Source organism: Melospiza melodia, chromosome 22, assembly GCF_035770615.1.
Source record: "Melospiza melodia melodia isolate bMelMel2 chromosome 22, bMelMel2.pri, whole genome shotgun sequence".
NCBI lineage: Eukaryota > Metazoa > Chordata > Aves > Passeriformes > Passerellidae > Melospiza > Melospiza melodia.
In genome coordinates, this window is record NC_086215.1 from 2,621,195 (window position 1) to 2,643,519 (window position 22,325).

General features: G+C 49.9%; 1 protein-coding gene across 7 annotated transcripts in view; it reads right to left on the minus strand.

The window, feature by feature from the left end:
- EXD3 (exonuclease 3'-5' domain containing 3) overlaps positions 1 to 22,325 on the minus strand; it is a 256,573-nt gene that overhangs the window by 179,256 nt on the left and 54,992 nt on the right. For 4 of the 7 annotated variants that reach the window (XM_063175038.1, XM_063175039.1, XM_063175044.1 and 1 more), the window contains 2 exons: positions 20,595 to 20,695; positions 11,839 to 11,968 (listed from right to left, as the gene is read on the minus strand). In XM_063175038.1, the coding sequence (XP_063031108.1) occupies positions 11,839 to 11,914 (76 nt within the window). In that variant the 5' untranslated portion in view covers positions 11,915 to 11,968; positions 20,595 to 20,695. The remainder of the gene's footprint in view (positions 1 to 11,838; positions 11,969 to 20,594; positions 20,696 to 22,325) is intronic. The other 3 variants (XM_063175042.1, XM_063175040.1, XM_063175041.1) reach the window with 1 other exon arrangement.

Below are 22,325 nucleotides of genomic sequence, written 5' to 3' on the forward strand. Positions count from 1 at the left end.
ACTCCCAGCTGTGCTGGGATTTAGCTCAGCACCCTGCATTCCCAGCTGTGCTGGGCAGGATTTAGCTCAGCACCCTGCACTCCCAGGCTGTGCTGGATAGACAGGATTTAACTCAGCACCCTGCACTCCCAGCTGTGCTGGGCAGGATTTAGCTCAGCACCCTGCACTCCCAGCTGTGCTGGACAGACAGGATTTAGCTCAGCACCCTGCACTCCCAGCTGTGCTGGACAGGATTTAGCTCAGCACCCTGCACTCCCAGCTGTGCTGGACAGGATTTAGCTCAGCACCCTGCACTCCCAGGCTGTGCTGGGCAGGATTTAACTCAGCACCCTGCATTCCCAGGCTGTGCTGGACAGGATTTAGCTCAGCACCCTGCACTCCCAGCTGTGCTGGGCTGCTCCAGTCTAACCCTGCCCACCCTCCCCAGGCTCCTGAGAGCCAGCCCAGGTGGGGAGGGATGATCAGCACAGATTTCAATGCCTGGCTCTGTGTTGAAGCTCTTGGCCAGCTGGGATGGAGGAGGGTGACTCTGGGCCACAACAGGGCCCTGGGTGTGCCCAGGGCTGTGCCCTGCCAGGCTGGACAACAGTGGGGCTGCAAGGGGATTCAGGCAGGAGGGACCATGAAAGGCTGCTCTGGTAAGTGGCAAGGCTAAACAAAGAAGTATCAAATATTTCAAAAAAGGTTATTTGGAATTTTCCTCTTACTTTTCACCTAGTTATTGCAGCACTTGCATTCAGTATTTCTTTTGTGTGTTATCATTCCTCATACAGTCATCATGCCATTATTCATCATAGCAATATTCATCACACCAGTACTTCTAAAGCAATTGTTTAGAAACATTTGATTTTAAAAGCAGTAACATGTTTGATATCTGATTCTACCTAATTCACAATCATTTACTTATAAAACCACGACACAAAATATTCTGAATAAAAATCATCTGCAGCATCAACAGTTAAAATGTGAAGAATGAATTTAAAAATCTGAATGAACTCTCCAAACCAATCCTCCTAAAGCACCTCCTCTTATGTTTTCATACAGCCAAAAGAAAAATGTTAAACTGAAAAGGAAACTTCCTTTTAATCGCCTTCTGTGTTTTACAATTCCTAAAGAGCTCATTTCCAAATGCTAGATTTCATGCTCAGTATCTCATCACACTTCATATTTCAGGTCACAAAAAACTCCTTCAGCTGTGAAAGGCTCTACCTCATCCAGCTGAACTCTGAGGCACTGCATTTATAAAATACTTGAAGTAGCAAGCTGATTACTGGTTGAGCCAAGGGCATGATAATATTCCCATTATCCACTAACCTCTGGGAAACACCAGCCAAATTAAAAATGCCACATTTACAATTCACAAGATAATATTTTCTCTCATCTCTGGTTGTTCTGAAATGTTGAACTCTCCAAACACTGGCTGTTCTCAGCTACTGCTCCTCCTTTGGAAAAAGAAAAGGCTCTTTTTACACCAAAAAAGCCAGATCTCTTCTCCCCAGTAAATTAGCAAATTACAGTCAAATTCAGTCCATGTGTGTGTGCATATCTGCACACTCTCCTCTTGGCCTGACTCCCAAAGAAATTTATACACACAGAGGAAAAAAAAAAAAAGAGACTGCAATGCAGTGTGTAACCAAATACACTGTAAATCTGAGCTGTAATTAATGCAGGGAACAGGCTGGAATGATACAGGAAATGAGAGCAGTTAGGAGAGCAGCGTTTCACTTCACATACAACCAATAATTCAACTTGTTAAAAGCTTTCTAAACCTCAGTCAACAAACCCAGCCCTTTCCTTACTGACTGCTTCCTACCTTACCTCCCTGCCACTGAAACCCGAGCAGACACAGCAGGGGGAAAACATCCCTGCAGTCAGTCCCAGCCAGGCCAGGGGTGCCAGCGTGACACTGAGGGGACACAGGGACACCATCCCTGCCCCAGAGTGACTCTGAGGGGACACAGGGACACAGGGACACCATCCCTGCCCCAGAGTGACTCTGAGGGGACACAGGGACACAGGGACACCATCCCTGCCCCAGAGTGACTCTGAGGGGACACAGGGACACAGGGACACCATCCCTGCCCCAGAGTGACTCTGAGGGGACACAGGGACACAGGGACACCTTCCCTGCCCCAGAGTGACACTGAGGGGACACAGGGACACAGGGACACCTTCCCTGCCCCAGAGTGACACTGAGGGGACACAGGGACACAGGGACACCTTCCCTGCCCCAGAGTGACACTGAGGGGACACAGGGACACAGGGACACCATCCCTGCCCCAGAGTGACACTGAGGGGACACAGGGACACAGGGACACCATCCCTGCCCCAGAGTGACACTGAGGGGACACAGGGACACCTTCCCTGCCCCAGAGCCAGGCTGGGTGATCTCCACAGAGCACCCCTGGAGCATCCACTCCTCAGCACAGGAGGGACACGCACCTGGGGGACAGGCTCCAGAGGAGAAGCTCCAGGGAGAGCCCAGAGCCCCTTCCAGTGTCCAAAGGGACTCCAGGAGAGCTGGACAGGGACATGGGACAAGGGCCTGGAGGGACAGGACAACGGGGAATGGCTTCACAACGACAGAGGGCAGGGATTGAACAAGGAGAGAAATGGAGAAATTGGCTGGTGTCTGCACAGAGCTGTTCCTCACCTGGTGAGGCTCCTGGGAATCTCAGGATGAGGCACAGTCAGGGGCTGAACATGACAAAATAACCCAGGAGCAGCTGCTCCCAGGGCCAGACAGGAACAGGAGAGCAAAGCCACCCTGTGCCCTTGTCTCCTCCAGCAGAGGGAGGACACGGCAGCTCCTGCATCCAGGTACCCTCCAGATGGGACAGAAAATGGAAATGTGAAGGTCTCCTGAAAGAAATGAACAACTTATCTGCTCAGTCTTCTGCAGGACCTCTTTGGAGGACTGTCCTCCTCACAGTTCTCCTGGCACCCCTAAAGTGTGAAAAATGATAATTAATCAATAACTACTGCTATACTCTGGTGGGATACCAGACAGGTACCTGCCCATCCTCATCCGTGAAGGAAGAAGAGAATTAGCAATAAACTAATACCAGGACATCCAAGGAAAAACAACAGGAGCATCCAGGGAGTTTCACAAACCTTCCAGAAAAACCTGGAGGTCTTGTGGCTGCTCCACACAGCAGGGAGCAAGAGAGAAGCACAAGGGAAGGAGGGATCAAGCAAAGGGACTGAAAAGCAGATGGTCAGAAGTGACCCATGAGGGCATCTGGGCTTAGCTCTGGACAAGAACAAGGCAAGTATGGGGCATGGTGGCCAGAAAAGCCCCATCATTCCCACCAAGGACACCCAGAAGCTCCACTAAAGAGAACTTCAGTCCTGCAGAGACTCCTACATCCTGAAGAGATAACCAGCTATTAGCAAGCGGGATTCTATGAGCAAAATAAAAACAAGAAAAATCAGCAAAAACGGCAAAAAAACCCCGAAAAAACAAACCAACAAACAAACAAACAAAACCAACACCAAACCCAGCGTGGAAAGTCAGAGAAACCAGGTCTCCCTGCTCCAGCTGTGAGCAGCTGAGGAGGGTCAGGAGATGTGTCCCAGGCAGCTGAGCCCTCCCAGTTCCCAGACTGAGCTCAAGAGAAAGTGCTCACTCTGGCACTGACCCTTCACAGCTCCCAAAAAAGGGAGTTGCAGACCTTAAAACAGCTGGAAAAGCCTCACCAAATCAAGGTTAGAGCACTTTGGTGGAGATCTCAAAAAGACACGTCTGTACCAACTCCAACAAGACACAAAAGACCTCAAGTTTTGGCACTGACAGTTTCTCCCAGTAGCATGTTCCTGTTTTAAACATTTTACATTAATATATCTCTTTGGACTGTTTTTCATTCTGAAAATGAATGAGTTCTGCCCTGAACCTGGTACCAAAATTGCAGGAGATGGTAAATCAAATGTCTTCCAGTTCTCAAGGTTTGTGGTTACATTTCAAAACCATATAAACCACAAGGCTTATATTTTTGAGCTAGAAAAGTGCCTTTGAGGAAAACCATAAACTACTTTCTGTTCATTCTCTCCATTTCCTTTGTGCATCCATCACTCAAACCCTGCTGTGATCACAACAAAAGCAGTGCCTGGGGGCTGCTGAGGTAAGCACTGGATTTGTGGTGAGGTTTGCAGTGGTGTCCTTGCAAAATTCTGCTGCATTATTCACCAGTGCAGCTGAAGCTGAGGAAAGGGTGACATCCAACCCCAGAGGAGGAAATTTCCCAAGGAAAAAAACCTCCTGACACTTTCTGTTTGTGCCCAAAGCCATTAAATGCCTTGTGGCCCAAGACCTGGAAGAATTACAGTCAGCAGAAGAAAAGATACTGAATGAAAAAAAGCAACCCCAAAGAAGGTGGAAAAAATGAGTGAAATGCAAGGTCACAGCCCCCAAACTGTCACAGCTGAAAGCATGGACAGGAAAAGTCAAGAACAAAATGATAATTATGAATTACAAATTTATGGAATCACAGAATCCCCTGAGCTGGAGGGACCCACCAGGATCCCCCAGCCCAGCCCCTGTCCCTGCCCAGCGCCCCCAGCAGCCCCAGCCTGGGCACCCCTGGCAGCGCTGCCCAAAGGCTCCTGGAGCTCTGGCAGCCTCGGGGCCGTGCCCATTCCCTGGGCAGCCTGGGCAGTGCCAGCACCCTCTGGGGGCAGAGCCTTGCCCTGAGCTCCAGCCTGAGCTGCCCTGGCCCAGCCCCAGCCGTGCCCTGGCTCCTGTCCCTGTCACAGAGCAGAGATGGGAGCTGCCCCTCTGCTGCCCTACAATGGTTATGTTTTCTTTAGGCAGCCAGATTGTCCCCTGTACTGCAAGTTTACTGAATTTTAATAAATGTTTAATGGAATATCCAACGCACCCAGTAGACAATCAGTGAATTTTTAATATTACTTATTGTTTTGTGTGCCTTCTGACCCAATAAATCCCTGGAATCTGTTATCAGTGAAAACTCCTGCTTATCTCAACATGTCTTTGAGATGTAGTTCTGAAAGGAAAACTAAAATTCAAGGTATTTCCATGACCCCCTTAGGGCAGGTGTCTCGTTTGGAGTTTAAAACTCCAATACCTCAATGAAGACAATGCACAAGAAGCTGGGAGTTTGGTTGAACAGAGCCATTCACCCTCTCCTGTCCCACACCCACTCTGGGTCATTCAAATTGCAGCTGAGGACAAACAAATTGTGTGTTATGTGTGAATTAATCAAAGTCTCTTATCCAAACCTAGTTTGTCTCAATTTTGTTCAGAAGTGGCTGCAGCTCACAGTAAGTGTATGCTGCCTTTGCAGAAGAACAGGCAGAGAAATAATATCACTTACATGGAGCAAAAATGAATGGATACGTTTTCTAGTGCCTACATTTGAACCACTGAGGATAAGCTGATCAAATTTAAAAGGTACAAAATTCCTCTGTAGAAAGCCACAGATTGTGACACCTTCGGGGTGTTCATTCTGTGCCCCCTTTAATGAGCACATGTAACGTAAATAAACCTCTCAGTTTGTTAGTGTGAGTCAGCACTTGGTGATAGATCCCAATCCCCAGGGGCTGCAGTGATGAGTCCCCACCGAGGAGTGCAGGCAGCCAGAGGTGCTCCCTGCAGGGCTCAGGTAGCAGGGACAGGGAATGCTGCCAGCACTGCCTGCTCCCCTTCCACACTGAATCCCACAGAGCCAAATTTACAAGAGGATCAGATGTCACAAAACTATTTCATTTCAGAAACAATACATTGCTCTGCTTTAGCACCGTTTCCAGAGCTCCAAAGACTCTCTCCCCATGCCAGCAGCCCATTCCTTCATTGTGCCTCCCACAAAAGGCAGATATGATGAGAATGGCTAACCGTGCATTTACTGAACTCCTGCAGCAAGGAAATGAAGCAAGGAGATGCAGAGAGTCCTTCATTATTTGGCCTGTCCGGCTCACTGCAGCCTTGGCTCAGTGTCCATTTGAGCTGCTGTGTCCTCATCCACAGAGCTTTGAACTCAGCTGCACCAAGCCCTTCCCACCTCGGGAGGGAAGGAACCACACCAGCCACCACAGCCCTGAGCTCCTCACACCACACACCTCCCCTGCCATTTTAACATTAAAGACAGAGCCTTTGGGGAGGTCTGGGAGCCCAGGTTCACCAAGGAAAGAAAGGCTTTTCTTACTTGTTTCTTCAGCTCTTTATCCACACATTTGGATTCCCCTTCAGCACTAATGCAATCAGTGGGAGGATCTACATCAAACAGGAGGGGAAAATATCCCAAAATGCTCTGAGTTCCTCACTTGCAATCACCTGACTTTGAACATCAGCTCATTCTCAGTCACCAGAAACCTTGTACAAGATGAATGGTTCCACATTTCTTCATTCATCAGGCAGCTGTGACTGCTCTGTTTCTCCAGCCCTGTGACGACAGCCACCTCCTGCTCGCCTGCCCCTGCGGCTTCTCCACAGCAGATGAAGATTCCCACAGCTGGGATTGGCTCTGAAATAAAGAGGTCACATCACCTAACACACTGCCACAAGCTGGCCCAGGCATCCCTGGGAACTGCAGAACAGTTTATGTTTTGTTCATAGGCCAGATGGAAAAGTCAGCTCGGAGTGATTACCCCAGCCCAGCTCTCTGCCTGTACTGAGAGCAGGGGCAAAGCTTTATTCCAGTCCAACTGAGATGGCTGTTTCACTCAGCAGCAAATATTTTGCTTCACTTTAGGGAGGAGGTCAGTATCTAGAGGCTTATCTTTTTGTGGTTCTTCATCATCTTTCACACAGACTTGGTTTAACAGAAACTCTGAACTCGGTGATGCACCTTGCAAGGTGCAGGCCAGCAATTCCTCCATGAGACTCTGGTTTGGAGGCATTACTCTGTTAATGTGCCAACATGCAGTCATGTGTCACAGAATTGGTCCTGCTGAATGTGGGTTCTCTAATACCCTTGCATAAGCATACATGAAGCACACAACCACAGAACGGCTGGGGCTGCATCTGGCTCTGCAGGCAATGCTCACCTCACGTTCCTCACTTGGTTCCTCTAGATAAAAGCCAGAACTCCTCAGGTGCCATTAGCTGAGCCCACACTTCCCTGGGATCACTCTGTGAAGCCATACCTTGTCTGTGCTGCTGACTACATCATTATTGAAAAGACAGAATTAGGGGCTCAAACAGAAATATGGGTGAGAATGAGGTGCACAGGCAGAACATGGGGAAACTGCCCTGCTGGAGAGGGAAAAGGGAAATGAAGAGTGTATTGAAAGCAAGAGAAGTTTTTCTAGAAAAGAAGCCAGCCTTTCTCAATGGCAACAAAAATCGTTCTCTAAGTAAGGGCAAGTGAGATCCTTTCCATTCTGAGAAATTTGAGTTATGAAAACATAATAGGAACCTCAGCATTTGGCTGATACATGCTCAATTTCTAAGTGAGTCAGAAGTTCACATTCTTCTACTGCAGCCTCCCAACTGAAAACAATCCCCACACTTGAAGCACAAGAATAATAAAGCACACATATGCTTCTTATAAAACAATCCTTACAAATAACCATGCCTTTTGTTTTCCTAATGGCTAAAATTCATCATTTCCCCCCCAAAAAGCTCAGATCAAACAAAATGCACTCTCATTAAAAGAGAAGGCTCGCTTGGCTGAGCACAACAGGCAGTGACATTGCCCTCTTATTTTCTTAGTGCTTTTTGTCAATGGAGAGCCTGGAGAGCTGCTCCCCAGGCTCTGTGGGGCAGGGCAGGCTCAGCACAGCCCCAGCCCTGTGCTGCAAATGGGGCTTTCCTCTCCCTCTCCCCACATCAGCCCCAAGAGCATCCACATTCCTCTCCCTCCCAGAGTGTACAGACACGTGAGCAACAACAGCAACAGCACCAGCACCAGCAACAGCAACAGCACCAGCACCAGCAACAGCAACAGCAACAGCACCAGCAACAGCACCAGCACAGCATCCCAGACTGGTTTGGGCTGGAAGGGACATTAAAGCCCACCCAGTGCCACCCCTGCCATGGCAGGGACACCTCCCACTGCCCCAGGCTGCTCCAGCCCTGCCCAGCCTGGCCTTGGGCACTGCCAGGGATCCAGGGGCAGCCACAGCTGCTCTGGGCACCCTGTGCCAGGGCCTGCCCACCCTGCCAGGGAACAATTCCCAATTCCCAATATCCCATCCAGCCCTTCCCTCTGGCAGTGGGAGCCATTCCCTGAGTCCTGTCCCTCCATCCCTTGTCCCCAGTCCATCTCAGCTCTCCTGGAGCCCCTTCAGGCCCTGGCAGGGGCTCTGAGCTCTCCCTGGAGCTTCTCCTCTCCAGGTGAGCACCCCCAGCTCTGCCAGCCTGGCTCCAGCCCTGGAGCAGCTCCATGGCTTCCTCTGGATTTCTCCAGCAGCTCCACAGGGCCCAGGGCTTTGCAGCTCTGCAGGTGGGGTCCCACCTGAGCAGGGCAGAGGGGCAGAATCCCCTCCCTTCCAACACCTGGGCACCACACCCAGCATGGGAGCAGAGGTGCCCTTCAGAGCTAGTGCCAACTCAACAAATGAAAATGAAACCTCACCAAGGAGTCACCCAGCTCTGGGACATCCTTGCAGTGCCTGAGATGAACCAGCCTGGGCAGCAGAAACTTCCCTTGCCCAGGAGTGCAGGAGCTGTCCCACACTGTCACCCTGAACAAGGTGTGACATCACCCCAGACAGACAGAGGCCATCTGGGGATGCTTTCAGTGCAGGGCTGGACGAGAAGCGCAGCAATCTAGAAATAGCAATTCTAAAAATAACACCAAGAGGTTCCTTTCTAGGCAGGTAATGAAATCCAACTTCATAAAAGCCCAAAAATGTAACAATCATAAACCTTGTGCAGGTCAATACCCTCACATGGCTTCCTCCTCTGTCAGGGGCTCTAACCCCAGTGTCAAGGGCTCTGCAGCACCAGGATGACAATCTCTGGCACAGGACAGTGGGGACACACATGGGAGGGGAGCACAGCACTGCAGTCCCTCATTCCCTTCCCATTTCACACCTCTCCCTCCACCCTCATGCCAGGCACAGCCAGAGGGGTGGCTCAAGGCCCTGAGCTGGGTGGATCCCCATCCTGACCAAACCAGGCTTTGTACTCCTGTGTTCAAGGAGTTCAAACAAAACTCACAGTTTCATCTTACAGTTTTTCTTTTCCTTCAAAAATTCAGCCAGGCTACCCTTACTTCCTTTAGGCACCAGCTCCATGCATTTTTCCAGTGATGAAGAGAATTGGGTTCTGTTCCCATAAACCAGCTCGGTGTTGAGGGAAGGGTGAGGAGCGAGTCACCACGTTCCCAGAAGGAGCACAACAATCAGTGCCCTGGAATGAGCCCTTCCTCACATCCACTGTCCTGCCAACCTCCTCAGGCCAGGAACAGGAGGATCTGTCACAGCCAGTTAATGCCCTTGCACTGAGTTAATGGCACTTCCATAGAAATGGAAATTCACTTCAAAAACACCTAAAACAGCACTCCAGAAAACTGACAATTTCTTCTTTCAAACTTATCAACCCTGCAAAGGGGAAGAAAATTGATATTGTCCAGAATAAAAGGGGAAACTTCTTAATTATGTAAGAGACTGAGACTGCCAGGAACAGCAGCAGCCCCAGAGGACTCAAGCACAGGATGGGAAAGAATCATCAGATCCAGAGTACTATCATAGAGCTAAAATTATATCTAATTTTTTGCCTCCAGACATCTCTGGAAATCCCCAAGTTCTAAACCTAACAACCTTTAACTGTGTGTCCTAAGTAGTTTTATTTGAAAAAACCCACCTGGTAATTCCAAAAAGCTGTAGTACGTATTTTGAAGCCATCCAACTTTCTTTTGAGAACAGTAACAATAGTTTGATTCTTGTATAAAAGACATTCCCAGCTTTTCTCCAGCCAGTTCCTCCCCTGAGCACATTTCAGCAGCAGCACATTGCTGGATGGGGCAGGGCCTCTCCCAGGTCACTGGGGACAGGAGCCAGGCCCTGGGCAGTGCAGGAGTCACCAGCCTTGCAAGAGCTCACAAAAGGTGGAGATGTGGCACCTGGGGACACGGTGACATGTTTACTTGGGTTAACAAAGTGGAGGAGACCCATCTGTCCCGGCTGAACCAAGCCCTCCAGAGGCAGAGGGAAATTGCTGCTTTGCTTATGTTGAATAAAACAATGGTTAAACCTCTAAGTTAAAAGAATTTTTCCTTCTCCCTCTGACTAATTACATCTCAGAGTGGTAGATTAAAACTCCATCTCTGGTAGAATCCCAGACTAGTTTGCTGAAGGGCCCTTAAAGATCATCTCATTCCAACTCCCCTGCCGTGGGAAGGGGACACCTGCCACTAGACCAGCACTGACACCGACACATTTTCAGAACCTTCAAACAATGCATTCTTCATCCGTATTTCTGCTGCAGCTTTTGAAAATCCCACCCTGAGGTTCCAGAAACAGTTCCAATCACTCCCAAATCCCAAATCTGCTCTCTCCACACACAGAGCTCTCCAGGTGACCCTGCAGTGATTGCAGACCAGCTTTTCCCAAGGCTGCTCAAGCCACTTGTCCAGGACGTGCTGCAGATGCTGCCCAAGGCTCAGGCAGGACCTGGCCAGTCCCTCACCCCACACTGCCCCTGCCTGCAGAGCTGCCTCTGAGCCCTTCCACTGCTCCTAGCACCAAATCCACGGCCAAATAAAAGATCTCACTGCTACTTAAAACAAAAGTTGTGATGGCTGTTCCCTTCCGAAATTTATAGCTGCACCTCCTAGATAAAATTAAAAACCCCTGTTTTTGAGAGGTCCTGCACATTAAAATCGTGGCTCTGGGGAGGCTACGTGGAAAAGCCAGGATACCTGTCAGCTCAGCACCAATGTGTTTGAAGGGATTTGGTGGTTTCCATGGTGATGGGGAGGGTAAGGGGCTGCCTGGTTCCAGCTCTGACTGACGCACATCTCAAACAATCGCTCTCTTCCTGTTCGTATGGCACAAGAAAAACAGGATGCTGAGAGGTGTTTATCTGAGAGAGCGAGATAAGCAAGCGCACTGCGAGTTCTCCAAGTGTAGGAGTTCACCAGTGAGAAGTTATAGACTTTCTGTGGAAAAAAAACAACCCACTGCTGCCGTGCTGAACGTGATTAAATTATGCATGGAAAAGTCCTTTCCCTTGGAAGGCGCAGGAACCGTGCAGAGCTGCCCTATGAGCCCTGAATACCAATGGAAAGGCTCTTTAGTGTGTGGTACCGAGTCCCAGCGCTGAATGAAAGCAGAGAGCCAGCCCAGTGTGTGATATCTGCCACCCCGAGCCCTGCCTGGGCCCCTCTGGGGGGGTGGGCACAGAGGGTGGGGGCTGCCACAGCCCTGGGGCTGCACACAGAGCTCAGGCTGCTCTCAAGGGCTCTGTGCCCAGGAGCCCCAGCTCACAGGCACTTCTCAGCCTCCCACCCGACCTGAGGCACTCTGCAGCATTTGAAATGTCCCTCAGTGCCTGAGAGGGAATCTGCCCCCTTCTTATCCCAGCTTCATCAGTGACAGAACCTGCAAACCACACAGTCAATCATTACCTGCTCTCTAATCACCACGTGCTGGTTACAGCCCAGCAGCACACTCTGGGGTTTAAAGCTGAAAATCTCACATCCAAAAAGCACAGCAGCATTGTCCAGGGGTGGTTCTGGAGCAGGGAAAGGCACCTTCACACCCCTGTCACACGTGGGACAGGCAATACCCCTGTCCAGAGGCTGGTCAAAGCCATGGCACAAAACCAGGGCCTGGCTGGACACACTGGCACTGACCTGGGGTCACAGTGGCTTCAATGCATCTCTCCTGCTGATTTACAGAATCCCAGAACCTCCTGAGCTGGAAGTGACTCACCAGGACCAGGCAGTCCAACACCGGAATTGCAGCTGTACCCATCCCATCCATGTGGCCACCAAAACTGTCCCATCATAGCCAGGAATTGTTACAGCTTGGCTCTCTAAGAACAGGCCTGCTTCCCAAAACCCTGTAAGACACAACAGCTGAGCTTTGCCACCTGTGCCATCCACACTGGAGGACACAGGGTAGCACAGATCTGCATGAGAAAGTGGATTTCTGCGTTATGCAAATTTTGTTTTCTCAGTCATTGCACATATTTAAGACAGTATCAAAGGAACAAAATGGGAACCCAGTCATTGTCTCTGGCTTGGCTGGCTTACAGATCAACTCCCAGCCTTTAATTCTAGGAAGTGAGTGACCACGGAGCCTCCTGACAGCCAAGGGCCCCCCTTTTTCCATCTGACTTGCTGTTTGTCTTGGAAGTAGCCAGGTTAAGGCTGTCCCATTCAGCCTGCAGCGGAATGTGGGGCAGATGGAAAGAGGGAAAGACAGACAGAGAGACACTGCAAAGGCTGAGACAAAGCCTGGTGGTGGGATGAAAGAGCGTGGAACGAAGGCAGGGCCCAGCCAAGCCAAACAAAGTTTTCCTTGAGTGATTACATCTGTTGGAGAGTCCCCAGCTTGCACTCTCCTTGCTGAGAAATTCTTTTAATTGTGTCTAGGACATTTTAAAAATCCCAAGAAAAGCTCCTCTGTAATTGTTGGAGCTCTGAACTGTGTGAACTTTTGTCGTGCTGAATCGCTGCAAACCTCTGCCACCGAAGCAGGGCTTTGCTGAGGGAGAGCCCTGGGGAGGGAAAACTGGTCATAAATCTCCATTTCTTTTTTCCTGAGGAAAAACAAACAATTTAGACAAATTCTTCTCCCTCCCAATGTCTGTATAGCTCAGTGCAAAGTGCATCCAGCAGAAAATGAAAAGAGATCCGTTCTCAGATTAGCCAAAATTAAGCAAGGTTAAATGAGCGATGTGCAGAGCCAAAGCCTACAGCTGTGTGAAATGGGCACCTCCCAGGGGACAGCAGGGATGGTGGATTTTCCACAGCCACCAGAGCCACACAGTGCTGGCTGAGGGATGAGGGGAGCAGTGGGGCAGGGGTGCATGGCCAGCACCTGCACCACACAGCACCACAGGGCGCCATGGGCGAGTCCTGGCAGATATGAAAATCAAAACTTGTGGGCCAGAAAGACAGAGAAATATTAAATAATCTTCAGGAGCCATGATCTTGCCTTGACCAGACACACTTCAGGTGTTACCTGAATGCCACTGCCCTGGGCTTTTTGTCACAGGTTCAAATCCCTGGTCTGTGGCAAACCTCCCTCCTCTTCACGCCTGTTTTCACAGCATTAATTTCCCTCCACCCCTCACTGTGATAAACAGAAATGCCAGAGAGTTAACAGGCTCCAAGCACCTCATTTCTCTCCTTCAGAGCCCACACATCTGCCTGCATGCTCAGGTCACTGGGTATTTGTGTTTGCCACATGTGAGGGACAGTCACTGGAAGCCACTCCAAAGGCAAGGCTCAGTGCCAAAGGTAAATTAAAACAAGGTGGGTGAGCTGCCTCCTCTGGCCATAGTCTGACAGCTCACCTTGCCACAGCGTGGGGTACCCCAGTAAGGAGGGAACACCTTTTTTGTGCCCCTAAAACAGCCACCCAAAGGTGGGCTTGGAGTCTGCACATTTCCCCGAGCACTTTGAATAAATACCTGCCTGTATCACACCACCTGCCTGGTGCCCAGACATTCTGCTTAGGACATGAGCTGTCCAAAAGCAAACTGACTGATTCTCATTAGAATCACAGAATCCCCTGAGCTGGAGGGACCCCCCAGGATCCCCCAGCCCAGCCCCTGTCCTGCCCAGCCCCCCCAGCAGCCCCAGCCTGGGCACCCCTGGCAGCGCTGCCCAAAGGCTCCTGGAGCTCTGGCAGCCTCGGGGCCGTGCCCATTCCCTGGGCAGCCTGGGCAGTGCCAGCACCCTCTGGGGGCAGAGCCTTGCCCTGAGCTCCAGCCTGAGCTGCCCTGGCCCAGCCCCAGCCGTGCCCTGGCTCCTGTCCCTGGCCCAGAGCAGAGATCAGAGCTGCCCCTTTGCTTCACCTCCACAGAAAATGAACTTGGCCAGAACACAGATCTGCTCTTGCTGGGCCAGGGAATTGACCCAGCTCAGTGAAGGCTCCAAGGTACCAGCACAGGAGCAAAGAGGTGACCTGTGCCAGGACTGGGTGCAAGGGCATGAGAGAGAAGGGCAGGAGCAAGACCTTTCTCTTGCAGCTGTGATTCACCTGTTTGATCAGTCAGCACTTCCACTTGCTCCATTCTGCCAGAACAGTCACCTTTCCTCATCATCCAGAGCTCACAGTACTGACTGCACTGTAGTCACACCTATCCTTCAGGGACATGAAGGTTTTATGTGCTCTGCCATGCAGAAGACAAGACTCCAGCTGAAGGCAAACTCACACAGCAGCCCCAGGACAGGATTTCTCAGCTTGCTGCTGATGGGGGGGCTGTGAGCTGATCAGCACCCTGAGCCCCTGGAGCAGAGTCACCAGCTGCCAAAGGATGGCAGTGCACAGGCTCATGTCAGCATCATCCAGATTTGTTTTTTAAACAGTATGCCTGATAGAAACTTTAAAACTGTATTTGTAATTTTAGAACAAAATTTATCCTTATGATAGGGAGCCTTTCCAGGCAGAACCACCTCCTCTGCTCCCAGACCCTGCATTTCAGAAAGCACAGCACAGCCAGGATCATGCCATGTGGAAAGACCAGCTCAGAGTCTGTTGAACAACACCTCAACAAGGCTGAAGGAAGCCTCAATGGAGAGAAACACCCGATGTGGCTGAGGGAAGGGGGACAGTCAGACCAGGTGGCAGCTCAAAGACACAGAGCCTGATCAGGGCCTGTGAGCAAAGGGACCAGTGTCTCTCTAGGCCCCAGGTACAGGAACAGTTTGAGGGCCAAAGAGCACCATCTGAGAACAGCCACTGCAATAATCCCAGTCCTCAAAACTATGGAGGGTTCTCTGAAAACCTCCAGTTTGCTGGGGAGGAGGTTGGAATTTTGTTTGATGCTTATTTGCCTCTTCTTTCTGTCCTGGTAGATAATGTTCATTTCCAGTAACTGTTGACCAAAGTGGAAAAGGAGGATTTAACAATAAAGTGCAAGAGTCCATCACAAGTTATGGCAACCCATGTGCTCCTATGAAACAATAACACACCAACATAAAATAAATCAGTGCCTTTTAATTTAACAATGTAAATTACCCTCCCACCTGCTGTGACTCTCCATAAGGAGAAAAAGCTGGCAGTGTATTTACCAAGCTGTCTATCCCAGTCCCATTCTGCACTGGCCTCCTGCCCTGGGGTTAGACTGTAGGACTCTGTCATCTCTTGCACTCGTATGACCTAAGAAAGGGAATGTGGCCTTTTTCCCACAAGCCCAGAGTGAGAACATCATAAAAGCTGAACTTTAGCCCCCTTTTTGGGCAGGCAGCACAATAGCAAGGAGGATGCTGTTACTCCCCAGAGGCTCTGCTGCTGAAAAACATCACCAAGCTCAAGTAAAAGGTCAGTAGTTAGGATTGCATCTCTTGTTTTCTTCAGTTTTCCTCCTCCGTCAAAGGCAGTTCAACATTCTTTGCACACCCCCCTCCCTCCTTCTGAGAAATGCAGGAAGGAAGTGCTTGCAAAATAGTTTAATTTAAAAGAAGGCACAATCACACACAGCAAGCCCTGGTGCAGGCTCTGAGCAGGACGTGTCCACTGCTCCCTGTTCCCACTGCAGCACAAACGAGTCCCTCCCTACCTGGGCAGGGCTGTGCTCCAGCCCCTGGGCTGCAGAGCTGTGTTACAGCTGTGCTCGTGTGCTGCAGGCAGCCCTGCTCCCCCCGGGCACACAGCACTCTGCCCAGGAGCCAGGGCTGCCCTGCAGCCTCCCAGGGCACTGCATGGGACCAGGCACCCAGTGTCACCTCCTGTCTCTCCCATAACTAGTGCTTGCTGCATTTCACAGGATGTTCTTCCACCAAGGCTTGTTACCTGAACCTTGCTAGGGTTTGGGAAGGTATTTTGGGACAGTTGGATTTAACTTGACCCTTTTCTTCACTAGATTTATGTGAAAGAACCAGAGTGGGTGGAAGCAGCTGTTATACTCCATGCCTTTTTGCAAAGAGGAATGTGGAGACCAGCAGGCAATTCCTGGAAAACTCCTTCATTATCCATCAGTTTCTGTTGAATGACCACATATCCAATCTAAACATCATTCTTCCCAGGCACACGGTGTTTTTGTATCCCTGGGCAAAGAGCACTTACTATCACAAGCCTATTTCTTTGTCTTTTCCAAGACTCTGGCAGTCCCAGGACTTCCCTTGAGCCATGAACCACAGGAGCCACATGTCAGGCCAGGCTGGCAGTCCCTGCCTGCTCTCCCTTCTTTGAGAATTCCCAGTCCTTGCAGCCCAGTGTCCTGACACAACCCCTCAGTGCCTGTTCCAGGCTGCCACGTTCCCCTCACTGCTGTGGGTTCATCTCCAGCTGGCATCCTTGGACTCCACGGGACACTGCCAACAAACCAGTCCTGTCTCTTCTTTAACTCATTGCTGTCACAGGGCATCATTAGGGGAATGAAACAACAACGAGATCAATGCATGAAGGACGTGAGCAGAATCACACCCAGGACCACTCCAGTGGTGCCTCCTTCCCAACAGGATGCCCAGGACAAGCAAACACAAAATCAGTTATTTTGTGATAACTGCTTCTAGAAAATCAGTTATTTTCTAGAAAGACATTTCAAAATGCTGCATGCAGTTAACATGAGCACTTTGCTGTGTACAGTCACACAGCTTCACAAATGCTCTCCCAAACAGGGAAATGAGAGTACCCAATGCCACCAGCTGGGGACTGGGGGGCTGCAGCAGGACCTGAGACCAGGTTGCTGAGTCTGGCTTTTTTTATTTTAAAGTTGACAGCTTCAACTTCCAGCATCTACACCCAGCACTGAGCATGGGGAAACCTGCTGTTCTCCAGCTCTAGGCCAGATGGGTAAATTTTTTGGGTTAATGTTTTTATAACCATGCAGCCAGGGCTACTGTTTATTATCCATCCCATCCCCAGGAACTTCCTACCTTCTTTTCTTTTTCATTTGCTGCTGCTTATATGCATTTCTGATAGATTTAAAAATAACTGTTAGCACTGCAGAAATACCTTCAGCTGTAAAATAAGGGTTCCACAATCCTGCATTCTTTATACAACATAAATAAAATTTTTTTTCTGTCCTGCAGAGTGTTGTAGAGGCATTTAAGGAGATTACTGCCCACCCCATGCCTGCTGCAAGCCCAGACAAAGGACAATAAAAATGTGAAACAGAGGAGAAGGAATGAAAGAACCACAGAAAGGCACATTTGGCTGGGAAGAGGAGGTGCAGGTAGTCAGCACAGAGCCTGACCACTCCTTCAGGGAAAAAAAATTTTCTAATATCTAATCTGAACCTCCCCTGTTGCAACTAAGGTTGTTTCCTTTCAGCCTGTCCCTTGGCACAGGGCAAAAGAGACCAAACCACCACCTCACTACAAACTCCCTTCTGGTACTTGTAGGGAGAAATTCCTAGCTCAAGGTTTGTGAGGATACTAAATCCATACTGAAAAAATATAAACCCAAAGAGTTGGTTTAAGGAATGGTTAAAAACAGGTTACAGAGCAGATAGATCTGAAAATATGACCCAAATATTGTAATGCAGCATTTAAACAAAAGCAGTGATACAGGGAAAAAGATCCTAATTCAGTTCTGAGCCTCTTCTTGGAGAGAACCCTACTCAAAGGTGATCCAGTCAAAGATGAGGCCCCCACCTGACTTGGTTCCTCCTTCCTTAAGGCATCACAGATGGCCTTGCCTCAGCGCTGCCCTGAAGAGCTGACAGAAAGCTCTGCCTCATCCCAGCACCCACAGTGACCCACACATCACCTGGGCTGCTCTGCACCCACAGCATCCCCAGCACCTCCTTGGCCCAGGCCCCACCACCTGCCAGCACAGCAGCTCCTCAGCAAACATCAGCCTCCCTTCCTCCCTTTCTCATTTGTTGAGATGCTTCTTTGAAGGGGAACTTGATTATTGAGATACTTGATGATAAAGGGAAGGGCAGCCAATGTGCAGTGCCTGCTGCCAGGCCCAGCTCCAGAGGAGCTGGCTGGTGCTGGGCTGCAGGGCTGTGCTCCCAGGCTGTGTCCTCACTCTCTGTCACCACTCTCTGTCCCCACTCTCTCTCCCCGGGCTGTGCTCCCAGTCTCTCCCCAGTCTCTGTCCCCACTCTCTGTCCCCAGGCTGCGCCCCCAGGCCTTGTCCCCAGGCCCTGCTCCCATTCTCTCTCCCCAGTCTCTCTCCCATTCTCTCTCCCCAGTCTCTGCTCCCATTCTCTCTCCCCAGTCTCTGCTCCCATTCTCTCTCCCCAGTCTCTCTCCCCAGTTTCTCTCCCCAGTCTCTGCTCCCATTCTCTCTCCCCAGTCTCTCTCCCATTCTCTCTCCCCAGACCCTGCTCCCATTCTCTCTCCCCAGTCTCTCTCCCCAGGACCTGTCCCCACTCCCTGTCCCCACTCCCTGTCCCCACTCTCTCTCCCCAGGCTGTGCTCCCAGTCTCTGTCCCCAGACTTTGTCCCCAGGCCTTGTCCCCAGTCTCTGCTCCCACTCTGTCCCCAGCCTCTCTCCTAGGCCCTCTCCCAGGCCCTGTCCCCAGTTCCTGCTCCCAGTCTCTCTCCCCATTCTCTCTCCCCAGTCTCTCTCCCAGTCTCTCTCCCCAGGCCCTGTCTCCATTCTCTCTCCCCATTCTCTCTCCCCATTCTCTCTCCCCAGTCTCTCTCCCCAGGCTCTGCTCCTATTCTCTCTCCCCAGGCCCTGTCCCTGTTTATCCCGCGGTGTTTTCCCCTCGTTAGCGATTGTTTGGCGGCTGCTGATGGATGGTGCCGAGGGCTGGGTCTGGAAACGCTCCCCAGCCCTCAGGAAGCTCAGGGGCCTTTGCCAGTATTTCCTTCCTGCATACAAGGGGAGGACAGAATGGGAAAAACCTTGGCTGTCTCTCGCCCTGAGAAAAGGTCTCCCCTTCCAGCTGGATTACAGTAACAGTATTTTAATCTTTCACAAGATTATAATATCCTTCCTCTCTAAGTATAGCTCCAGCGGCAGCTCAGAGAATGAAATGAGCCAACAATGTAAGACTCAATAGGTGGTGCTGGAAGCGGAACAAATGGAGGTCCAGATTGGAAGATCCCTATCCTCAGCCAGGATGTAAATCACCAGTGATCACACCTGTCCTACTCAGTCACTATGTAAATCACCAGTGATCACACCTGTCCTACTCAGCACTAGACTCCAAGAGCAATCAGGATTAAGCACTTCAACAGGAGGTGTAAAATGTACGAGTGATACATGGAAAATTAGTCCCTCCAGACAGATTCATTCCTGTGCCTGTTTTAGAGAGTGGATCTAAACTCAAACCACAACATTTATTACACCTACAAAAAAGAAGGCTGCAATAAGCAATCTGTGAATATTCTGACCAGACATTTCTCACAAGCACCCAGGATATGTTATAGATACTTGAATGTCTTTTTCCCCAGCCTCTAGGTCCTTCTGTGGATGATTCATGAATCTCCATGACATCCTGATGTGTCATTATCACCTGTTCACAGTAATAAAATACATGCTGAGTATTAGAGAATCGATATTTCATGCTACGACAGGAATTTTCTTAAATTTTCCGTTTTTGAGCCCCAGATTCAAACCCATGGACGATGGCAAGGGTGTTAGTGTAGGCAGATGTTCAGAACCCCAAATTGCTCTGCCCCAGCCATGTGGCCTGGGACAGCCAGAGCAGGGCACATGGGTGGTGGCTCTGAGGACCCCTCTCCCTGCAGGCCCAGCAAGGGGAGATCCCAGCAATCCCCTCATTTTTCTGGGCAAGTTTGCCCAAGCGAGTCTGTAAAAGCAAGGGAGAAATTCTCAGGACTCAACAACAAAAGAAAACTCCCCCAACCTGTGAGCAGACAGCTCTCCTAACAGCCTCTATTTCTGACAAAGGCCTCAGACAAAAAGACTTCACCCATGAACAAAGGTTGGGGAACAATGGGAACTGTCAAAAAATAGCCCTCACGTCAGAGCTAAGAATGCCCCTTGACACTTCCAAAAAAGCCCAGGCTGAGCAGAGCCTGGGAGGCTGCAGGCACAGCCCCTGGCATCCGCCTCTCCCAGCACAAACTGCCAGCAGCACTCCGTGAGGCTGAGCTCCCACAGCCAAAGATGGGGATGGAAGAAGAGAGCAAATTTATGGCAGGTCTGAGCTAGAAGTAACAAATTCCTGTCTATCCAAGCTCTCCAGCAGGGACCCTGACCCTCGGACTTGATGGGACATACCTGACAATGGTGTGTGCACATCTTCCTTACTGCAAAGGGTAACCAATCACCAATGCAATTAATGAGAAAACTAAATTATGTCAAATAGCAGAATGAGTTGTCTAACACAGTAATAAAACTCCTGTGTTCTGAACTGGTGAGAACTACCAGAAAAAAAATTGCTAGAAAAATTTTCAACCTGGACTAGAATTCTAAGAATGCTGATATTCAGATGTGGACAGGAAACCTCAAAGATCCAATAATCTTTATGGCATGCAATTTGGCATTGATTCACATGTTTTGCTTTGTTTGTGACTCAGCATTCTTCTCCAACAGCAGTAAGAAAATAAATGGAAGGCAAATCATGCTGAATGAAAACTCACCCATGGGCTGATCACTTGAGTAACTGTCCTGACTCATCCTTCCAGATCAGGATGCTGAGGTTGGAGGTCTAAACTCAGAGATGCAGCCCAAGCTCCTGTTTCTGGAAAGAAAATGTAGAGTTACTGTCAAACTGGAGGAACTTCACCCTGTGTGAGAAAGATAATATCCTGTGTGTGGTCTGTTGTCCTTGAATTTAGCAGGAGAGTGCAGAACCTACATGCATGTACAACCTGGTGTAGGAGCGATAGGACACGTGCCAGAAGATCAGAGAATGGAACGGGAAACTGAATTAAGTCAACCAAGAAGCCCTGGAAAGTGGCATCTGAGAGCCCATGGAAGGTAAAACAACATGGAGTTAAAAACACAGCTAGGTTCCTGGAATAAGCTGAGTTCCAGATTTGAACAGCACAAACAGGAGTTCGGCTCTTCACTTGCGTAGCCAAACCAACCTCCTGCACAGGGTGAAGAGTTGGACTTGATGACCCTGAGGTCCTTTCCAACTCAGCCAATTCTATGATTCCGTGCAAACCCCAGACGTACCTAACCCCAATCTGGACTAACAGGCCATGTGGAAGTGTGTTTTTGCCACAGCTACACAGCTCCTCCTCTTTGTTTGCTTGCCCTTCCACTCATCATCACAGCTTGACTGTGGTAGAGTTGGGAACAGAACCCCTGTCTCCCAAATCCCAGCCCAGTGCCTGAACCACCACATCCTTCCTGCTGAATCACACTGCAGGATTGTTTACCAGGAAGGAAATTCCCCCTCGAGAGCACTCACTCTGAGTGTGCTGGTGGAACACAAATGCTTAGAAAAACACAAACAGAGAGGCAATAACAACAAGTGATTGAAGTCCCTGTGCCGGCTGGAGGCACAGCAGCACCTTGGGTTTGTGGAGCAGTGGAAGCGAGGCCCCAGGGAGCAGGACACGACACAGAACAGGCAGTGCATCCAGACGGCTCCCAGGAACAGCCTCCTGCTCTCCACAGATGATCTGTGACTCTGCAAGTCTCTTCCCCACGTTTAACATAAGGTGTATGTCACTCAGGGCCATTCAAAAGGTTTGGATTCTCAGCAGACAGTGGGAAGTCACCTTTGGGAGCAAACCTGCCAAGTGCAAGCAGCTGTGGATATGATCCAGAGGGTCAGAATTAATCTCAACATGTTGTGCAAGCAAAGGGCCCTCACTTTCTTTAAGGTCTTTAGCTCCAAAAAAAAAAAAAAAAATCAAACCAAAAAACAACAATGTGTGTATGAGGGGAAGATACCAAAAATGGAACAAATATGTTTTAGCCTAAACACATGTTGCCCCATTGATCTCCTAGAAAACAAAAAGGGCTGTAATTCATCCATGATCTGTCAAAAAACACAAACCCACTGAAATGGCAGATTCATGGTCCAGGACTCTGAAGAATTTGGCTCTGCTCAGCAGTTGGGCAAAGGGGAAGAATTTCCCCATTCACAAGCAGTGGCTTTCAGGTTGTGTCCCAGGGTACCCCACCACAATAACCAACAAACACAGGCTTGGGCAGATGGCAGAGCTGGGGCTGGATCTCCAGGACATCCCCTTCAAATACCACTGCCTGGGAATCCCGCAGGACCTGAGGACTCCTGGGGGACAGGGAACCGAAGCTTCCCTCTCAGCAGCATCCTGGGGTCACACCCAGATCTAGAGCAGCTCTAACAAGCCCCAAGATGGAGCTTCTACTACAGTAGAAGTTTCTCACCAGAA